At 37.4% G+C, this 22,420-nt stretch overlaps 1 protein-coding gene and 1 long non-coding RNA gene across 4 annotated transcripts; one reads left to right on the top strand and one right to left on the bottom strand.

The window, feature by feature from the left end:
* Positions 1-456: 456 nt before the first annotated feature.
* LOC118433043 lies at positions 457-3,845 on the bottom strand. 3 transcript variants are annotated; one of them, XR_004833152.1, is made up of 5 exons: positions 2,556-3,836; positions 2,282-2,484; positions 1,990-2,212; positions 1,644-1,916; positions 457-1,580 (listed from the first exon to the last, which is right to left on the bottom strand). It is a non-coding gene; the product is annotated as an uncharacterized LOC118433043 (long non-coding RNA). The 3 variants fall into 3 exon arrangements; XR_004833153.1 differs by having other exon boundaries at positions 1,644-1,920; positions 1,990-2,484; positions 2,556-3,845; XR_004833151.1 differs by having other exon boundaries at positions 1,990-2,484; positions 2,556-3,839.
* Positions 3,846-15,670: 11,825 nt separating this feature from the next.
* LOC110861291 lies at positions 15,671-17,113 on the top strand. Its single transcript, XM_022110395.2, has 3 exons — positions 15,671-15,915; positions 16,041-16,285; positions 16,848-17,113. The coding sequence occupies exons 1-3, from the start codon at positions 15,890-15,892 to the stop codon at positions 16,931-16,933; spliced, it is 357 nt and encodes a 118-aa protein (XP_021966087.1). The 5' UTR covers positions 15,671-15,889; the 3' UTR covers positions 16,934-17,113.
* The last annotated feature ends 5,307 nt before the right edge of the window (positions 17,114-22,420 follow it).

Genomic DNA, 22,420 nt, shown 5'->3' with positions numbered 1-22,420 from the left:
CACGCCCCCAGTGTCGTTCAGCGACTGAAAGTTGTTTTCTCCAATTTTTAATTTCACCCACACCGAAATAGATACACCTTTATTTTTACATTTCCATGAATCTCGTGTCTTCGGTTGTGGCGATCGTGGCGTTTTGAGTGCATGTTCAACTCAAATTTAAAGGACACCTCCGAACTTCCCCCTTTTTTCGGCCCCTTAGAGACGATTTCGAGCCAAAATCCCCGGCCCCTTTATTTACGCTATTTTTCGAGTAGTTAAGTGTCGTAACTTGGTGATTGGCAGTTTAAATAATTAAATGCGCAAGCTAATTTCTCATGCATTTTTATAAATAAATCCATTATCATGCCGTTTGTGATGATGAAATGATGCAATTTAAGGAGCATATATTTTAGTAATTCACTTAATTATTAATTAGCTTAATTATATATAAAACAAAGACACAAGGAACATTATGAATTGTGGAAATAGGAGAATGGTTTATTACAACATGACACAAAACCGGAGAACACAAATTATTACATTATTTATTAAACCCACAAATAGTTTGAAAACTAATATTCCAATAAAATATTAGTATTGTGTGGCGCTTATGATCCTCACTTTAGCACCCCCATTTTTATGAGTGTGAGTCATCAAAAGTCTTGTAGTTATCATTTGATCATGACCATTATAATTTAATATTTTTTCAATTTACTAAGTATAATACCACATTAACTTTGATTGTCAAATCTCATCCAACTAAATAGTAATTAACACTAATGACGAGAAAATAATTGGAGTCTAATTAAATGCCAGTTTCACTACGACAGTTGAATAGCTAATTGGAATTAGTAATTTGTAAACTGCAAGCTAGGATGACTCACACCATTGACCAATGTTAACTTTACATATTCTCACTACTTAATCCTGCAATGTTTTAGTACAGTTTTTGATGCACCTTCAAATCGGGTACTTCACAATTGCGTGAAAAAGTAATAACAATATTAAAATTAACAAAGGTAAGGAACTACCAGTGTCACCTTTACAATTATTATCACTATACTGCCACGAAATGCACAAGTACCGCATTGAAGGTGCGTCCAAAACGGTACTAATGCATTGCATGATAGGATAATGATAATCATAAAAGTGACAAAGGTTTGGACTCCGGCAATTAATATAATCTGCCAAAAGTCGACTTCTGAGACAAACTCATGGTCAACTCCTGGCAGATTCATTAATTACCAGAGCCTAATAACCAAGTGTCTGGGGGTGCTAAAGTGAGGACCATATAAAGCGCACTTTACCCCAGACACTTGTCTTGACTCGATTAAATTGGAACTGCACGTTGTGTTTGAACATTTTTAAAACTGTTGAGGTTGGTGGCTTCGTAGCATCATGATATTTGGCGGCGAATTTTGAGTATCAGAACTATCTTGAGACTCTTGAACCATTCTCTCGGCCAAGGACGTCGACGGACCAGGAGCAGATTGACGTGACCTTCGATTGACATCCGCTGCGTCCAAAAACTCCAACACCCTTGGTTTTCTAACGTGTATATTCTCAGCTTGATGACGTTTGTATCCGACGAACCAAATTACCTGCGAATTATTTTGTGCATACACCACATAATATGTATGATTTATATAAAAAATGTTACTTACACAAGTGACATGAGCGCACATCCCCACTGTTCTCGCCCCGGCCCAGCAGTCACAGTAGTAGCCAGTAATAGCGTGGTGGTTTTGCAAAGTAGAGTTGTATTCGATCCAAAGCTGATGCGTCTTTGCCGACTTGAAGCGACTGTCCAACTTCGCTCGCAGAATTCCAGGAACTTCGTCATTAAGTTGAATATTAAACTCTGAATTTTCGTTTAAATGCTTCTTTGGACAATTGTCTTCTTCCCGTGGAATAATGGCGACAAATTTTTAGCAAGACTTCCTCCCAAATTAATCGATTTCTTATAAATTGGTTTTAAAGAGTTCAAAAGACTTAAAATAAAAAACTTACCCATTCCCGTCGCATCGAGATAAATTTGTTTGACCAATGCCATATTATTGATTAAGGTTAAATTTTCAGAAATTTTCATAAATTTGTCTTGAACCTCTTTGGTTAATAGGTGTTTCCTGATTTGCGTCATGGCGGAAGTAGTTCCGGAAACTTGCCAGACGCGTGGAAAGGAGGCAAACTCTTTGGTTGAAGTTTATCACAATATTGACTCTTTTCAGGTTTTCTAAGGTATTATAGGGTCGTCAGACACATGAACAAATTGTGGCTTCATATTTCTCAGTTTTTCGCTAACTTATTGATAAACGAGCTCTGCTGAACCGGAACTCAACTCACAATTGAACCTTTTTTCAAGCTACACCGGGATCCACTAGCGAGTTATGTCAAAACATTAAGCCGTGGGATTAATGTCGGTTAGCTCCAGTTGTAACAAAATTCTCCAATTTTCATAATTTTTGCCATGCTCGCGAAATTCAAAACGACGATTTTTTCGTGTGTCTGTGGACAAATAAAAATCCCAGCCGAATTTAGAGGTAAACATGGAAGTGTAATTATCGACTTCAACTTACCTTAGCTATTTTAAGTATTCATTTGCACGGGCTTGTACGCACTTATTAGACGTTGAGTAATTTAAAGCAGTAAAATACAGAGGGTGCACCACTAAAAAGTTACGGATAAAGAATCCTACATATTTACATATGTAATCCCGACACGAGGTTGTGTTTTGGCTATAAAATCGGTACACTCTAAGAAATCTGGTGACCGTTAAAATAATTTAAACCTCTAATTCTACCAGGATACTCTAATCGAGTATGGATTGATAAAGTTGGGGATAATAATTTTTTTACCTTACTTAATTCCATTAAAAATTTTCACATGGATTAACTATTAGTTACATCAAATATTTTGCAAGATTACTAATTAATTAATTCTTAATCCATTAATTGAGATTAATTAATCATGTGTGCACCTCTGCATGTGGGCCACATCACCTAGTGGGAACTTATTACCCAACCGTGATAATTTATCACCATTGCTTAAAATCCGGTATACTTAAATTATTTATTATCACATTTGCTACCTAGGGTGTCACAAGTAAATAAATAACTTTGTTAAGAAAAAACAACCCAACCACCGTTCTCAAAAACGAAAAAACTGTACTAAAAACGTGACCTGTACGTATTTATATCATACAAAAACGTTACCCCTACTGGTACAAAATTTCATGCCGAAACCCAATAAAATTCCCTTTTACTGGTGCAGCCCTTAGTGTGTATAAGAATTGAAACCTTGGAATATCGCTTTGCCCTAAATTTTTTACCAGCTCGTCTCAACTCCAGTGTCGAAAAGAAAGTCACGCAATTCACCCATTCATCTGTGCACAATGTCAATAATTTTCCTTATTCATTATTTCCATGAAGACAAGACACACACGTCCGTCCCGACTGCAACATTGCTTCCTTCCTGGCTAGACGACGTAGTTTGCGTGTCACGTATGTGTTGATTTTTTTTCGTACTTTACTTTTCCTTCTGTGCATACCCAACACACAATGTGGAGGAATTTACCTTAATAAATAATAATAAAAAATTGACCCATGGTCTTAAGTATGTTTCTAATTGCGTTGAATATGTATGTAAACAACAACCCATACGGAATTACAGGGAAAGGGAAATAAATCACATAAAAAATGAAGACTCTCCTATTTGCCAAGTTTTTTTTTGCACTTTGCTGCACAAAAAGTATGAAGGGGATTTAATTTTTTTATGAATTAAGCAAAGATATTTATTGAAATGAAGTGTTAATTTTTTAAAATCAAGTGATTATATATTTTGCTAAATCTGAACATTTTGTAAATAATCAATCACAGCGTGATCAACTCATCAATGTATGCGAGTAAATCTCGTCTTACATAATTGTTAAATCAAAGGACAGAACGCATTACATATTTTCTGGTAAATAGTAAATATTGAGTGAGCAATATTTACATAAGTACATACATACTAAGCAACCTGACCGAATGCATGATATGTATGTACATCATGTTAAATATAATACCACATTTTGCAAAAACAATTAGTTCCATGCAAATAAATATAAATGTGCAAAAATTTGCAAAAAGTAACCCATCCCACCCTTGAGTGAAGGACAAAACGCTATCCGATAATGTATGCACTTACGTAAACACATACACACTTAAATATGTACACTCTCAATAATTTTTTGACAAAATTGTTACCGGCGGAGGTACTATGCGACTCTACCGCGTGGTAACACTATAGTAACAAATTGTCTTCTGAGGGTAAGAAATTGCCTCCGGTATGGGTAACATTTTTATTACCTGAGCGTTGACATTGGGCGCTGAGCAGGATTTAGCCTCTTTATATATGCCACCCTTTGGTGATAAATTATTACCCGAGCGGTAGAATCACATAGTACCTCCGCCGGTAACAATATCGTCAAAAAATTATTGAGAGTGTAGGTCGATTTCACACCCCAGAACGCACAAAGATTTTTTTGGTCCTACCTGACCTCACTTCCGTGTTTACTTCCCGTTTTTTGTCTCCCTCACGACCTTCCCGTGCGATCCAAGATCCATTCGAATTTCCGTAAAGAAATTAAATATGTATGTAAATAAAATTAATTTAATTTCCTGTCTGTTTCCAGTCACGTTCTGTGGTTACATATGTATTTACATAAGTAAATACACTCATAAAAATAGTGTTACCCTTTTGAACAGTAACTCTTGCACGCTGAATTATAAATTAAGCAAACTGTACAAAATCCACAGTACATAACGTTGACACAGTAAAATTTACCTTGGATTTTGTATGCATCGTTTACATACATAAGTAATTTGTAATTCAAATTATGTATATTTATTTATTTACTTTAGAAAAGGGTAACATTGTTTTTAAGAGTGTGCGTATTTATGTATGTACACATGTCCCAGTATTCTTTCCCCGTCTTGCAATTTAATTGCAAGTTGCAAACGATGTGGCTACCATGTCAGCAGTGGCGGCGGAAGGGAAGCAGGGGGACATTGTCCTCCCAGAAATTCAGTAAAATCCTATCTCGGCCATGTTATGTGGCAAGTCCCTTCCTCCTCCTGTCCAATGTCCCCGCAACTTCCGCCGCCAATGCGTCAAATATAAATACTACACTACCGCAGACGCTAAAGTTTAACAAAACAGCGGTCTAGACGAATATTTATCTACATAACATAAATACTTGTGGTGAAGGATAATTTGGCCTCTTTAAGTAAAATAAGACCACAAGTCATACGAGGTCAATCTCAGCATGTGTTCTGAAGTGGAAATACATTAATTAAATATAGAATTAGGAAAAATTTATAACACTGCAAAACATGTATGGAATTCCAGCGCACAACGGTGAATATGGGTTGATGAAGGATGACATGTGTGTACATATGTATCCGTGATGATAATCAGTACATATTTAGATCATTGGGTATCACGTTCAAAATAATTGGATTAAATGGTGTAGGCAAATTTGTAAAATAAAGTGAATTCACAATTATGATGATGAAGAAATGATGTGATACATCATTTTTCTCAGGACAATGAGGACATTACAACTTGATACTTAAAATTTTAAAACCACACCCCCAGTGGGCGTGGTCCTCGGCGGCGTTTAGATTTAAAGGAAACCATGTCGTGTGATATATCATTCTTCTCTGCGCGATGAGGAGATTTGGACTGACTAACTAAAATTTTAAAACCGAACCCCTAGTGGGTGTGGTCTTCAGCGACTTTTCGCTTTTAACTAAACTATGTCATGTAACACATCGTTTTTCTCAGCTCGACAAGGGGAACTCGACAGTCCTATAAAAGATAAACAATTAAATAGTCTGTCACGTTGACCCGGAAAGTGTCAAAGGTGTAAAGTTCCACGCATGCAGAAGTAAAAACGACATTCGTTCGAAATATAAATTCAAAGCCAAGAAATATGTAGCTGGGAAGAAATACATACGTGACATTGATGGCGATCGACGAAAATATGAATGCCTCAAAGCCATAGATTTCCACCAAGGATATAAACTTTATTTTAAAGAGTGTATCGTTAGGAGATTGAACTATTAAACTTCTTAAAAAATGCCAATTATATTTTTGTCTTCAAGCCATTGAAATAAATTACAAAATTGAACAGAATTATTGAGACACATTAAATAATTTAAGAAAGAAACTCTTGTTGGAACGGAACTGTTTTCTTGTATCTAATAAACACTGTTTTTAACGATTAACATTTAATTTGAGCTTAATTTCGATTTACCCCATAATCAACCGCGGTATAAATGTGTCTAACATTTCCCTTATTTTTAACGACCCTTTTCCCCCTGAACTCTTGAACTTTCTTCATTGTCACCAAAGCTATCGGGAAACTCAATGCACGCACTATTATAATCGAGGCCAATGAAATGAAGCCCACCTGAAGGTAAAATCCTGTCATGGCCTCAGCTATATCTGGAAGGTTGGAAATTTCCTTCTCCAATATTTCAACCATTTTCCCATCCAGCATTCTGAGTGTGAACAAAAGTTCTGATGAGTTCTCAACTTCGTCTTTCCCCTCAATAATTAGGGTAAATTCTCCCCCCGCCAAAACATCTGTGACAATGATATCCTTCGTTCCCGACTTGTAAAGGGTTACTTCCCCCTTAGGTAATGACACTACGGTTTGGTTATCCAGGTCCAAAGGTGTCAAAACAACGAGTTGCTTTCCCTCTTGGATTTTCAAATCTCGTCGAACCAGCTCCCAATTTATTTCTGTTTTTTTGGACAGATTGTATCGACAATTCCAAACCGCGACTTGTAATTGGTCAAATAGGTTTGGACCATTGACAACAAAAATAGTAGAAAGGTCATTAATCTCTATCTTAAGGTTTTCTCCACTCAATGAAACAGTAGGGAGTTCCAACTCCGCACATGAGTTTGAATCTGGATCGTAGAATTCACTTAAATCCAAAATATTTTCTCCTAAATCTTTCATTTCTTTGATATAGATGTGCGTAATCTGAGACGATTTGAGGATAATGAAGACATTTTGGGTGGCATATTCATTCGTGGCGATTAAGTGGGTTGTAATTCCACCCAAGCTTTCCAGATAGTTTATGGTCTCATCTCCCCCAAAGATTAGAACTTTTTGGATTTTATCATCCCCTTCTTGACAGGAGAGCATTAAGATTCCTCCCATTTTTAAAGAGTATTCCGTATTCTCGTCAAGAATGTCTGGTATTGTGCATTCTTCTTCGGGAATATACTTTAGAATGATGGAAGTTCCGAGGCGATTCTGCATAATTAGGTAGCCGTCCTCCGTCTCCACGGAGAGTGATGATAGCGACACATTAAACTTATCGGGGCCATCTGATAATCCACGGGCTAAATGAAAGGAAAATATTTTCGAATGATGAATGACCTCGACCGTGCTGTCGTAGCGGAAGAGGAATTGAATATCCCGGAGTGACACCGTGTTTAACTTTATATTGTGCAGGTGCTCGGTGCAGGCGGATTCATCGCAGCACGTAAAGTAGAAGTCAAACATGTCTTGTTCCTCGTCCCTTAGAAAGGGTAGAGGGTTAAGGTCAAAATTGACGGAGGTATTTACAATAGAAATTGTTGTATTTAAATTTAATAAGATCGTGACGCCAAGGGCGGAATCCTTAATTGATATGGAGTCTCCTCCACCGCCCAAATTTAAATAGATGGGCGTAGTCTGCCCCGTTATTTCAATGGTTTCCAGGTTTTCTGCGCTTCCAACAATCTGCTCCAAGTTTTTAAAGGCATAGCCGAATTCTGAGGTGGGGCCAAAATTGGTGACACCAATACCCGCATTTAGTTGAATTTGGGCTTCAGGACTGGAAGATTGGGAAAGGTCCAAAGTTCCCCCGGATAATAGAGGGAGGGGTTTGTCCTCTGGGGGATCGAGAATGAGAAATGTGTCATTTGTTGAGCAAGCTACAATTTTTTCGGTTTCTTTTGAAACCTTGGAAATTAGGAATATATTTGTTAAGTAGGGATGGCATTTGATTTTCCTGTTTCCGATGGTTGAAAGTGAATGGAAGAGAGAGGGCTCTTTTCCGTTTAGGGCGAGTTGCACTCCATCTTCTGTATTAATGGTGGAATGTAAAGAAAATCCAGAAATTTCGAAGGATCCGGCTGATTTGAATGAAATCTTCAAGGTTTGGGAGGAATCGGTCCAAAGAACATTTTGAAATAAGTCGCTATCAAATTCAAAAGTGAAAATGTGGGTGGAGGTGGAATTCTGGAAAATTTCCACGCTAAGTCCACTAATAAGCGTGTGTTTGTTAAGAATGTAATGAAATTCTGAATCGGAGGAGTTTTCCGTGTTTACTATTTTAGTGTAGTTATTCAAAATAATGGTGGCATCCAGGGCCTCTTTGCACTCATTGCTTCTACTAAGAATGATTTGGTCGGGTGCGACGGAATTCCCCCCGCCCGAATTTAAAAGGAGGGAGCCACATTCAATAAAGTAGGTTTGAGAGGTCCCTGAACTTCCAATGAGTCCTAATTTTCCTTCATTTTTTAGGAAAAATCGGTGCGCCGATAATATTCCAGAGTTAAATGTAAAATTTGACATTTTATGCAGTGAAAGATCCACCATCCAAGAAATATTTTTCCCGCAGTTTAAATTGAATTTTGAGGGCACTTTGAGATTGGTAGGGATCAACCAATTTTCACGGGATTCCATACAGTCTCCTTTGATTTCTAACTCATCCTGATTTTCGTAGGTATAAATCACCATTTTAAAATTAGGGAAGGCCTGAATACTAGTATAAAGAGGCTCCCCGTTTTTCCCCAAATGGAATACTGAAGAGCGAATGTTGTCAAGAATAATTGTGGCTGGTGGCGATAGCCATTTGACCTCGGCTGTGTAAATTTCTAAATTATGGTCTGAATAATTTTTCTTAGTGCCGTTTAAATTTAAGGTGAGTAAGGTCAAGTTATCCTTTGATGACTGGAAAAGGATGCCATCATTATTTTCGATAATTCCTGGAATAGTTTTCAAGTATGTTAGCGGCATTAAAATCACGTGAAAGGCGTTCTGTTCCTTCGTCTTAATGTCGATGGTAGTGTTACCCTCGGCGGTAATGTTATAGGTGAAAGTTCCCTTAGTTAAAGGATGACAGTAAACAATTGAATTCCTTTTAAGATGAAGAACTAGTTTGTGCGGGCAATTTGTGTCATTGATTGTTATCATATCGGGTTCGGATACCCGTGGGCTTCCGCCCATTGAGACGTATTCCGTTCCGCAGCTGCAAATCACAAACTCTTGATGGTACTCGGAGCCGATAACCTTCTCGATATTTTTAATGTTGAAGATTTCCTTGTGAGCGCGCATAGTATTGTTTTGGAAATCTACTGTCACTTTATTTCCTAGCCCGCTAATATCTATAAGATCCGACCCATCATGCCCATTTAAGGTTCCGGTGGACATGCCGCCAACTATTTTGAAAACGTCGTCTACGTCACCTCCATGAAATTCTACGGTTGTTGGCCTATTCCCATTTCCAAATATGAATATATTTTCATTCGATTTATATCCGTAGGCTATGTCTTCCCTTTTTTTGACATGGTCTGTCTGCTGATTTTCTAACCTGTAGTCGAACAACGTTGCTTTCCTACCTTTGGGGAGGTATTCAACTCCAAACATTCCAAGGCAGTAATTATCCGTTTCAGGGTTGTACTTCTGGTCGGTATTCTGGCCATAACCTTTGTCCATAAAGGGTTTACAAAATAATTCGCCATCCGAAAGCGTTGGTAACCAGCGAGGCAAGAAATAATCTCCAAGAAGGTTGACACGTTCATGGTTAAGGATTACCCAGGTTTGAGGGAACTCGACCCATTCGCAATTAGTTTCTGAGTAAAACCCAATCACGAAAAAGATACCGCCAGAACTACAACTCATTTTGATATTTAGTGGGACCACAACGGCAGTTATGGTTTCGTAGCTAGCCTTCAAAAACTTCAGGATGTCATTGGCCGTCGCAGAATTTAAAATTTTCATGTCTTTTTCATGCACCAGGTCGACGGACATGCCTAACCCGACTGCTAGCCTGAACCATTCTCTCGTTCTTTCGGAGGAAGAGAGAGGAATGGTTTGCTCGAAAGCGTCCAACATTTTATCAGCTTGCGCAATGTTAAATGCAAAACCCAAAACCATCTGGGGTATCGCGGTAAGTGCTTGGCAGGGCCTGCATATTAGATTCACGTACCCAAGGATGGCATCACCACTGCTCTGAATCATTAGCAGGGTGGCATCCTTCCCTTCACAGATTTCGCTGGGAGGAACACAGATATTTTGATGGGTCGCATCTCCGCAATTGTGGTCGTTTTGTTGTTTCGCGGAGAGGCAGTCAGTCGTGGAAAATAAGGCTTTCATGTCAAAATAAAGACCTATAGCGTCTCCCGTTTTGTCAAATATTTTTCCTAAATTTCTAACACTTTTGTGGGTGCTTTTCTCTAAAATTTGAGAAGCTTTGGAGAGGCCTAGTAGGCTTGCGGTGGTGGCCACGGATTCGAAATCGCCTTTTATTAAGCCTTCCGCAATGTTTTTGTAGGCGAATGCTTTATTCAATTTTCCCGCGAGATGGTTTCCTCTGGCTAAAGTTGTTTTAGCGATTTTCTTTATGTTTTGCACATGGGGAGAAGGGGATTTTGTCTTTTTCAAACTATTTCTTAGCGTTTCTCCGCCAATTTGTACCTTTGTGAAGTCAATGTTCCTGTTTTCGTTGTTTAACAAGGATTCCAATTGGCCATCCTTGATTTTTTGCAGGATGAAAGTAGACTCGTCAAGAGGTTTGGGGAAGCTTAGAAAATTTGAAAACTTTGACTTTGGTTTTGGGTTTTCGAAATTTTTTTCTTTTTCGAAAGGATCTGTCTCATGAGTTAGCCTCGCTTCGTTTTCTCCGTCCTGTGCCACAGCTGACATCCAAGTAATTTACTAATTCATTATATTCTTTCCTAAGGTTAATCAAATTTTGTCGAACAGGGGTTAATTCGAATCTGAAATTTGGGTTTTCATTCAGGTTAAACGTATCTTTTAAAGTCGTGGTTTGTTCTTCGTTGATTAGTCCATTCTTTTGGTGTGTATCTAACCCGTCTGCGATGCCGGGCTTATACTTGCAAAATTCCTCTTCTCCATGTTTATTCGCCTGCAGGAGAAGTTCATCAAGGATAGGGTCTAGTACTTTTCCTTGATTAGATTTGATATCAGCGAGCAAAATTTTTGCCATGAATTCTTCAACAGTCTTCTTTTTATCCTTTGTTGGTAATGTGTTATATTTTGCCTTTGCCATGCTCTCCGCTACGGAGTGTTTTGCGTTAAAAATTTGCAGGGCATTTGAGGCCGCTTTTGAGTCTTTGAATATCTGATCTTTTAAACGTTTGTGTACCTCGGACTCGGTCAGTTTAATTTTATTTTCGTCAGACATTTTGTTATATTTTTTGTTGTCATTGATTTCTTCTTCAACTTTTTTTAAGATATCTGATTCCAACTTCTTATAATGGTCTAAGACTTGGTTTACTGTATCTACATCTCTGTAAGGTTCAAATTCAAGTTCGTATTTTTTAGTAAGTTCTGTCTGCAAGTAGTGACTTGTAAAAAGTTCTTTTAGCCCAATCTCGTAGCCTTTAATGGAAAGTGAGATTGCCTCCGCGTATTTGCCTTCATGGAATAATTTTCCAAGGTGCGAGTTAAAATGGTTGGATCTTTCGATCTGTTGTTTGTCCGGGTCCATCCAAACCTTGCTCAATTTATCTTCTGAAAGGTCTGCTAAACTTTTAACATACGAACCGCTAGTACTTACGAATTTTGCGTGGATATCTTCTGGGAGGACTAGAGCTGCTTTGGCAAGGTTTGAAAGTTTCTGGATTTTTTCGTCTTGGGCATACTTATAAATTGAACTTGGTGGCCAGTGATCGGAATTTACGCCAAGTTCCTTGTTTTTGTCGTCTGTTATGGAAACAGCGTTGACGAGGAATTCGTAGGTGCCGCCAAGGCCATAGGCGTGCTTAGCCTGGTCGAATAGTTTTTGGGTTTTTTCTTCTTCCGATATTGGGGCATTTTCATTTGGTGAGTCAAATATTGTGGTTTTAGTCTGTTTTAGTCTTTTAATGAAATCGTAAGCAGAGTCGACATGCAAATATTTTGCGAGAGGGCCGCCTAATTTTATAGGTTCTTCTGTGGCGGCTTGATTTTGGCCTTGGGAAGATGAAACACAAAATATAGTGAAGGCAAAAAGAATCCAATCTATTTCTCGCATCTTCATGATCTTCATAATTTAAAAAATAAATAAATTCTTAGATAAAGCCGGACCAAAACTATGGAAAAAATATATTTATATATCTAAACTGTATACGTACGTGTTAAATTAAACCTTATATTGAGCGTACTCACGTCAACCTTCGCATATTTCGCATATCTCGCAAATTGAGCATAGCAACATAACTTGCAAAGTTTTGCGAGATGATTTCGCAAAAATTTTGCTAGAAAACCATGGGATTTTTTTTCGCAAACTTACCCAGCAATTGGGCATGTTCTTATTTCGCAAAATTATTTCGCACACATACCCTCACCATCGCCAGCAAGAAAAATTAAAGAAATCTATGGAAACAATACCAAAATAGGTATTTTTCAATAGATTTGCGAGATTAGAGAGATTTGCGAAGTCATATTTTGCAAATCCCTTCACGACAGAAATATTTTGATCTTCGCAAGTTTGCTAAATGAGTTGGGATGCGAAATAAGAAGTTGTTGCGAGTACGCCCATTAATATTTGTATTCTCGACGTATTTATTACCTGCTGTGGTAAAAAGGTATGTTAAGATCTAACGAGGGAAACCTCTTTGGTGCCATGAGCTCTCAGCATAACCACTATATACATTAGACGCAGTTTTTAATACTAGTCCGATGATGTGACAAAATTTCCGTGTTAAAATGACATTTGGTCACGTGGTGACGATTTTAGTGACGCGCGGAACGGCCACTTTCGCCATGCTTTTAACAGCGTGGTACACTTTCACTACAAGCTCCTCGCTCATCTCGCTTAAGTCTCAACCCTTCACTCGCCGCGCACACGTTTAACTGTGTTTACAATATCATCACAATTTACTATTTATAGATTTTCATGAATCTTTCCGTTCGAGTTTAAAAATTATAAAATCGTAACGCGCATTTCACAATCTGTTAAGAAGAAATCCCTCCACTTTTTTAAAATCAAAAGAAGTTGTGTTATTTTTTTCTATATAATTTTTAAACTCGAACCGAAAATACATGAAAATCTATAAATTTATAGATTTTCATGAATTTTTCGGTTCGAGTTTAAAAATTATGTAGAAAAAAATAACACAACTTCTTTTGATTTTAAAAAAGTGGAGGGATTTCTTCTTAACAGATTGTGAATTGCATTGGTTAAGATAGACTCCGGTCTGCTGGAGTAATGGCTTAACGGGTTTTGATGTTGGATTTTGTTGGTATCTTATCTGTACAACAAATAAATGTAGGAGAGACTGAATATTTTACTGCAAAATATTATGTCCATATGTAGGTGTTTTTCGGACCGGGTATCACTACAATTTCCCAAGATTTAAAATATTTCTCGTTTTGTTACGTATAACTACAATTTTATAACTTCTAGTACATAATTTCTAAAATGACTAAAAAAAATACTTTGCCATAAATTTTGTTGGACTTTTGACATATTTAAATGCGAGCAACGGGATGTAAATTAGATTTCAAAATATTTATATTAGTGAACTATATATTACCTTTAATTTACTAACGAATAAATTTACCTGGAAAATTATAATTTTAACAGAGTGCACACCGAGTACAGGTATGTACATATGTACGACTGGAAGGGAAAATACTATATGGACGGATGATGTATAACTCTTTTTATCTATGCAGATAATTCTTTTTGGATTTATGACTAATGCGGATGTAATCCAGAAATGATATCATCCAGATAAGTTCAATTGACTTAACGCAAACTCTTTTTTCACTCTTTCATAAATACGTACAACACTTCAAGTTCAATAAAAATCCATGTATCGATTATTGCGAGTGTCAGGCTTAAATTTAATTTCACCCCACCTCCGATATTATTGAAATGGGGACATGCCTTTGACGTGTAAAAATCCTCGCACTCGCAATTCCAATTCCATAACCGGCAATAGCTCTAAAATGATCTAACAATGGAGACGCAAACCATGTTCAGCTCAGATAATTTTTTGACCATGTTAGCAAGTCTTTAGAAACAAGATTTGGTTCGGCAGTTGCGCAGATGCTCAAAACTCAGCACGTTACGCATGCGCCGCAAGTTCGCAAGATATTGGCACGATCCGGTGGTAGAAAGATTTGTAGTTTATGGGTTATGGAAAAAAAGTTGCCTCAACCATCCGCTATGGTCATTTTTGTGATTTTGGGAACGGGTCCGTAGTACAAAGATTTCTTCGTCATTTTTTGAGTTAGGAGCTGAAGTTTCGGATTCTACGCCGTCTTGAGTGTCTCTAGGCGGCATTTTTCGGCGTTTAGGTCTTAGGTCGAAAATGACCTTAAAATAGGTCACTTTTAGTCACCTCGATTTTCCCATGTTTTTATAAGTACAACATCAAGTCTCACATAGCCCCATAAATGGGGCATCGTTAGAAAGGTCTTGGCAAGTGGATTCAGAATATATATAAACTTTGTGAGGTCTGGCAAAATCACAAAAATGACCATAGCGGATGGTTGGGGCAACTTTTTTTCAAAATTGTCCTTCTATTACACTAATTTCATGGCCTAGGACCTATTTTTAATGGAAATTCAAAAATCAAAAATGCAGCTGCCGAAGCTTACCTATTTGGTACGGACACCATCATATTTAATATTAAATTTTAATGTGCCCTAAAGATTGTCAGCTTACAGAGTTAACTATTTGAATAAATTGCATAAATTTCTGATGATTTATTAACAACTTGAGGAAATTTAGAACTAAAATGAAGGAGCTTGACGCCTTCTTTCTTCGTAAACTATTTTAAGAGAAGTGTCACTATTTCTCATTATTTCGCAATTCTGTGAAAGCATATGCTTTCACAGAATTTTACATATGTAAATCCATTTATTATACCACGGCACCACGACCTTGCTACTAATCCTAAATAGTGCCTATACATGTACATAAGTATGTAGAAACATTTCAAGCAATGCAAATGTTAAATTGAGAAAGAGATTATTAAAGCCCACAGAATTTTCCATACGAGCAAAATAATGGGTTCATAGTTCTATGTATTGAAATACTTATATTGGAACGTTCATAAAACATGGTGGCTCACTTTAGGGGTCGAGCTGCAGCGGTAAAGGTCAACTTTCCCTATGCGTTAAAAAATGGGAATAACTTAATACATGGAGGGATGAAAGGGGTAAAAAATATCTGAAATGTTACCTTACATATTTTATGAAGGTTCCCTATTCCTATGTAATAAATACGTATGTATGTATAAAACTGCGACAACATTCCGGCTGCTTCGACCCTGGGAGAATTTCTTAAATATATGTAAATGTACATAAGGGTTATTTTTTCTAGGAAATCCATGCAACTTTTAGACAGGTAGAAAGTATAAAATTGGATCACACTGACCCTTTTACTACGCATTCCTTACCCTTTAACCAGCCAGACACGTACACAACTTCTGAGCTCAGTCGCATTTTAAACTTGTAGACAAACACGTGCAAGCTTCTCCATAAATATTTACATACCTTACTAAGTTTTTCTGCAAATATTTTAGCTAATTGAAACTATTAAAAGTCAAAATTTCAAGTTAAAAGTTTTCGCCTCAATTTTTTACAAATTCACTACAAAATTTTGTTACACAAATTTCTTACAACATGATCTCACAAATCTGTGTCGTAAAGTAAGTTTCGCATTTGCTTCAATTTTTTGAAAGAATTTAGGAAATTTTGAACTGTGCTAAAATCCTGAAGTAACTGAATAATTTAAACTAATTAATTTCTTTTCGTCATTATTTACATATTCCAGTCTTGATTACGAGAACACTCCAGCCGGACGGGGTTGGCTGGTCACGATTGACGGTTTGGACCACGTGCAAGTGAAGCATTTCCAGGACTACGTGACCTCCAATGCGTGGGAAACGGATGTCGTCATCTGCACCACGCTCACCATCGGGCCGGGCGAGGAGCCAAAGTTTCTGGGTGGGGATTTCCTCACCCATGACGCCATTCAGGCAAAGATTGACTCTTATTTCGAAATTTTGGACTTCCTTGGTGAGTAAATTAACCCATCTTGATCTATTTTCATAAGTAAATATTTATGATACTCAGGCAATTCACGCAACATTACAAAATCTGTAAATTCTTTAAAGCTACAAACTCTTTCAAAATTTTACACATACATATTTATTTCTGCCGGTAAATTAGCTAAGTTACCAATTATTGTAAACTTACTCAGATCAATGGCGTCTCTTTATTTTGTACAAGTTTGTAAAATTATTTACAAAACTTACACATTTTACAAATTATTCATTTTACAAGTTGAAGTTCTCAATGAATTTCCCTCAGTATTTATAACGGGTAAAATGTGGAAGTTGTTATAATAATTTTATAAAAACAACGCCCTTGAGAAGTATTCAAGTTACAGCAGTTTTTAAGCTAATTTTCCTCAGAAATATGCGCAAAATTTTGCGTGGAAGTTTGTAAGTCGACAAAATTTAGGGATTTTACCACATGGTGCCATTTAGGCTGCGGGAAGTGTCTCATCGTAATTAATAAAGCTAACTATTTAAATATGTATGTACAAGTTTTAAGACGTTTATTTAATTTTGTTTAGGATTTAAGCTGATCGGAGTGAACACGACGTCCCACCCGGAAAAGGGGAAGCGGTCCACGTGGACGATGAAACACGTGGCAATGTAGGTTAATGTAGTTATAATGCAGACTGGAGATAGATAAATATATAGCTCGAGCAAAATGAATAGGATTTTCCGTCTCTAAATACATTGATTTCCACATTAGCAAATATGTAGTACACTAAAAATAATTTGGTAATAAAATCATGGAAAGTCGGGTAATAAATATTTCTAGTTTCCCCCATGATTTCTGACCTTAGTAAATACATATGTGTGCAATAGTGTGCATGTGATGTAATTATGCATAAATACAAATTGTTCATTTACGTTTGACCACCATGAAAACCTAAACATTTTGGTTTATCATATGCATATTTTATCACATGCAAAATAACATGATCGCACCCACGCGTGCCGATAGGTACAGTGAAACTATTTGTGTGTGACACCTCATTTGCATAAATCTCACTGTGCCCATTTTCAGCGATACGGTCTTTCCATACTGAACAGACTCATCCTCAGTCTCTCGCCAAAATAAGCAAATGCGATGACTAGCACACCTATTCCATTTAAGTTCACTTATCAAATTTCCCAGGCATGAATATGAACTGTGTTCATGATTTTGAATATTTTGATAACTATGCAATTCAATTGTCACTATCATAGATATCGCGAAGACGTATGTATGTATATGGCGACCACTTACCTGGGGTAGATGAATTTGTATGTATGTAAATGTTTTCATATCTAAAAAATGCTAATTCTAACCATAAGTTTATGAATTAGACAATTTTAAACTATTAATTTCTTCAAAAGTTAGTTGATGAATAAATACATATTCCACATGTATAGATATTCTATTTCTGGTTGTTATTATTTTTAAGAGCAATCCCGTTGGTATTAAATATTTAGGTTTTAAAATTAAAAAGGGATATACATAAATTTGAAGTTGCATATTTTAAGAATTTTTTCATTATTCAATACATGTGTGGGACGACAGTCGATAATTAATGAATACTTGATTTCCACGTGTGTTTAGTGTACCCTAAAAAATATGGTATACAATACACCCGTAAATATTGATTTCTCAGTAATAAACCTGTTACCGTTCGATATTAAAATTATACCGGTCATTTAAAATTTACTGCCGATATGGTAAAACCTTTCTGCCAATTACATAGCTGTTCCTACACGGCATTACTTATCAATGCCACTTTGGCGGGTTCAAATATTAATTGGTACTATTTTGATACGTGATTTCTAAGTGTGTATACATAAATCCCCACCAAGATCTAGATATTTCTGCTTATGCATAATCCCTTTTAGTGCTGTAATACATATTTTGCCAAAATGTTTAGCGAATTATTCTCCCAAGAGTTTTCAAAAACGGAATTTTTTTTATGCATCACAAAATTCAATGGTAAATACATATTTGGATATTTACATACATTGCAAAAATGGATTAAGGAGTGTATATCAAGTTGAAATTATGAGACGTGAAACTTATTCTTGAGTAGCAATAATCTAAACCGGGATTTCGAAAGACAGACAAAAATTTGATTTTGATAAGATTTGCACCGTTTGTAGTGGTGATTTTTGTGACTGCAACGGTAACACCCTTTTAAAAATTTGAAATACGCGGAAATATTCAACCATCCCGAGAAAGTAACGAGGATAGGATTCATAAGTACGAAGCCGAGAGATCTCTCACAAACAGGGATTGAATTGGATTGGGGAGAAAGTTCAGAATTTGCAAAAGAGAAAGTAGAATTCGCCATTATTTTGCAGAGGTGCAAGAGAAAAATTAAAGTACTGCAATTTTAACCCAGTTTAAGAAAGTGGGAAAGTATGTCGAGTGGAGAAAGTGGTAAGGGAAAGTGAAAATCTGAAATCTACCCCTTCCCTTAAAATCTTACTGGTCCCGGTGCCATGCTTTCTCCTTAGTTTCATACATTCCCTGTTGCTGCTGCTTAGTTAGTTCTCATTCATCTCGGGATTCGTGCTCCTGAATTTTTAGCAGTATTTTTCACCAACTTAGCAAATACGAAGGTAAAAAAAAGGGAAGGGGATTCGATCAGAGTGTATTTTGTCAACTCTTTTTTCCACGACCGAGTTGTTCCAAATATCTAAATAGTCAAGTCAAGTCAAGTTAAGTCAAGTATTTATTGATATATGGCCGGTGGCCCTCATCAAATTCATGTACATATAATGGAATATTAAATAGAGTAGAGTAGAGTAGTCAGAGGAATAGTGGGAAAACCTAGCTATGGTGGAGAGTTAGGAAAACCACTATCACCTCTGGGAATGTGTCCCAGAGGTCCATTTGGCTCTGACTACATCACCCAGGCAGGACCAATGGATGGTAGAGATCATAGGCAGATTCCATTAGATAGTGGTGATATCCAAATGAGGACGGCGTCGCGAAGGCGGAAGCAAGACGAGTGAAGGTTGTTGGGCGGGGCATCCACGGACCACGAAATACCCTAACGCCCTTTCGGGCTCGGGCTACGTGTCCCTTACACGGTCATGCATTATGACCAGGGCCGAGCGACACTACCCACTTGCCCCTTCACTCCTCAAAGCACACCCGGGTCATGGGACCCCCGTAGCCCCGACTACGCTGCCCACCGCCATGCACGACCCCGTCCCCACTCTTCCACCACCACCCCCCACGGTCACTACCCCGACATACCAGACAATGACCTACCTGGGGGAGTCCTCCTGGCGTAGATCCTCCCGTGCACAGAGTCCGGCGAATCCGTCTTCGCCTGATGGCTCAGCTTGTCGTTGCTGGGACGGGTGTGGCAGGGGGTGTCACCAGGCACGCAGGTGGGGGGTGTGAGTGGACGAGGCTCACATGGCGATAAGGCCTTGGGACACACTTCACTTGCCCTGGCACACCCGCGACCCAGATGGAAGAGAGAGAATCCAGTTGCAGAGCGAGAGAGAGATACGTGGTGCACGGTTGGAAGCCAAAGAGGAACCCAAATATCTAAATAGACAATCAACTCACGTTGGAGAGGGTCTTACATACTTCCTTTTCCCCAACGGAAGCGTATTATGTATGTACATACTTACCTACTTACTTTCTTTCTTTCTTTCTTTCTTTCTTTCTTTCTTTCTTAACCAATTATGTATACCCGGGTAGAAATCGTTATGTCGAAATATGCATAACACGCTATTCCAACCTTGCACATTACATTGTGCATACCAATCTATGCATTGTTATGCATAAATATTATGGCGTTTAAAGTATGCATTTTACTTTGTGCACCTCTATGTCGAGCATTTATGTCGGTACCTATATGCGTGATTTAACATGCATAGTTTTGCCAGACAAATATGCATTTAAGTTTGTGGATATTCTTGTCTGCATAATTATGAATATAAACGCTAAAATAGACACCATCGCCTTAAGTAGCTCCACTAGTTGAGGAATGCTATTTGTCAGCACGGGTTTAATAATTAAGAACGTTTAAATTAATTTTAGGAAAACTCACATAATTTTATTCTAATTCAGAACAATTTAACAAACCTGTGACTACTGCAATATTTCTTGTTTTATCATATTGACATATGTATTTCGTATTTTCAACCAAATTAGCTAACACTATCTTCACTGACTGTCCAATTTGAAGAACTTTATATGAAGTCGTTGACAATTTATACTCAGTTACGCTTAAGCGTTTAACTAGGAGAACACCATCACCTTCATTAATACATACAATATGGAGAATTGCATATAAATTGGAACTAATTTTAACAATTGAGTTGATTTGTTTTTTAGTTTCCTTTTTACTGGTGTGAAACATCTTACCATTAATTACAACAGAGTTGTATGAAAATCCATCATTAGAATTGAATCCCATTTTTAATAACAGTTTCTTCTCATGATTGCTAAATATGTATAACTTTTTGGCACCGAGAAAAGTGCATACTTCAGTTTTAAATGATTTCTGATAATATTTCCGCCTTTCTGTCGTTGATAAATAATAGTTTTTTGCCATTAAATTTGTAAAAGAAACACTTGACAAAGCAAACATTCTCTGAGCAATAATTAATTTCTTTGCAATTTGTAGTCCGACCTCTGTCGTCCCAGAGAAGCTATTAGTTAAAACACCATTATAGTTTTCAAATTGGAACAACGAGTACGCCCAAAGGGGTCCCCAGTTCTTTACGCAATCAACCGAATGAGAGACTAGATGCACATTAAACGAACAGTATGAACTGTCATACAAATCTGGGAGAACTGCACAAAACTGCTTGATTAAATTATCTGACGTTTCTAAATCTGCTCGACTAATTACATCTTTGCAAAGAATAGTGGTAGCTGTAACGAAGTTCGAGAAATGTTTAAGATAAGGTTGGCTTAAGATTCCGTTTAGTAAAGGCACGGCTACTATCATCCAAATTTTCCACTCGTGAGCTTTCCAATATTTAATATCCTTAACTTCTCTCAAAATTCGTTGGCATTCTACTAGAAACTTGCACAAATTTATTCTACAATTGATTTCAACTTCTTGGTGCCCAACATAAAACGGGAAATTGTGATTTTTGCTATCCAACCATGCACACGTTAAAGTACGAACAACACCGAGCAAACAAGTATGCATGTAGTCGAACACAAATCCGTCGACAATGTTAAACTTTGGCAAGAGGATTAGTTTTGATGGGGCCTTAATTCCGAATACATTGGTTACGTTGTTACCATTGTGTAATAAATCCCGTAATTCGCGAAGATGTGATGTGAAATTTTCTTGAGCTCTTGATTGGTGAACCTTTTCAGTTGGGAATATCCATTTGTGCCTTCTTTCATCAATCCAGTACGTCTCCCCTTTAATCAGGCACCACGGGCAGCTGAATTCGCCATTATACTGATTTATACCTTGTAGTTGACATCTAGCTGGCGAGTCGGCCGCAACCATTGGAAAGTATACATTACTTTTAATCGATTTACCGTCAAAAGTCCAGCTAATACCGTGTGTAGCAAGGTCCTTTGACTGGTCCAAAAATGGTTGAAGAAAAACATCGAAATTCGGCTTCTTATCGCCGAACCATAGCCCAATTAATAATGTGTGCTTCCGGCGTAATTGGTAAGGTAACTCGTTAATGGACAGCAAGATTGGCCAAATAGAAAAACGGGACGAATTAAAGACGGAAATTCCATCCGAGTTAAAACAGCAAGTTATATCAAAATTGGCTAGACCCAGTTTCTTGTATGACGATCCATCCATAATGTCCCTGATCTGTGTTTCGTTTCTGTTTCCTCGTTCGATAAGACTTCTGTACAAAGCTTGTTTTATATCTGTATGCTGCAGGGTAGATTCAATTGTCTGCTTAACATCGAACGAAAGAAAATATTTTCCATCCTTGACAAATGGTTGAACGTTAAACTTGTCTCCACAAGTTTGGCAGGCTCCAGACATTAAAACGGCGCTACATTTCTCACAATAAAAAATTTTCTTTATGGCGCCGATATCCACCCCAAGTAATTTCTCAGCCAGATAAGGTGATGTTGGCATGCTGTCCCCCTTTGGTAAATGAAAATTAAGAA

This window comes from Folsomia candida, unplaced genomic scaffold (genome assembly GCF_002217175.1).
Source record: "Folsomia candida strain VU population unplaced genomic scaffold, ASM221717v1 Fcan01_Sc039, whole genome shotgun sequence".
NCBI lineage: Eukaryota > Metazoa > Arthropoda > Collembola > Entomobryomorpha > Isotomidae > Folsomia > Folsomia candida.
This window is presented reverse-complemented; position numbering and strand designations above follow the sequence as displayed.

Excerpts from the sequence above, each read along its gene's own strand:
- LOC110861291 (XM_022110395.2), top strand. The coding sequence starts at position 15,890 with ATGATCTCACAAATCTGTGTCGTAAA. Across the intron at positions 15,916-16,040 it reads TCACAAATCTGTGTCGTAAA|TCTTGATTACGAGAACACTC; the intron begins GTAAGTTTCGCA and ends TACATATTCCAG. Across the intron at positions 16,286-16,847 it reads CGAAATTTTGGACTTCCTTG|GATTTAAGCTGATCGGAGTG; the intron begins GTGAGTAAATTA and ends AATTTTGTTTAG.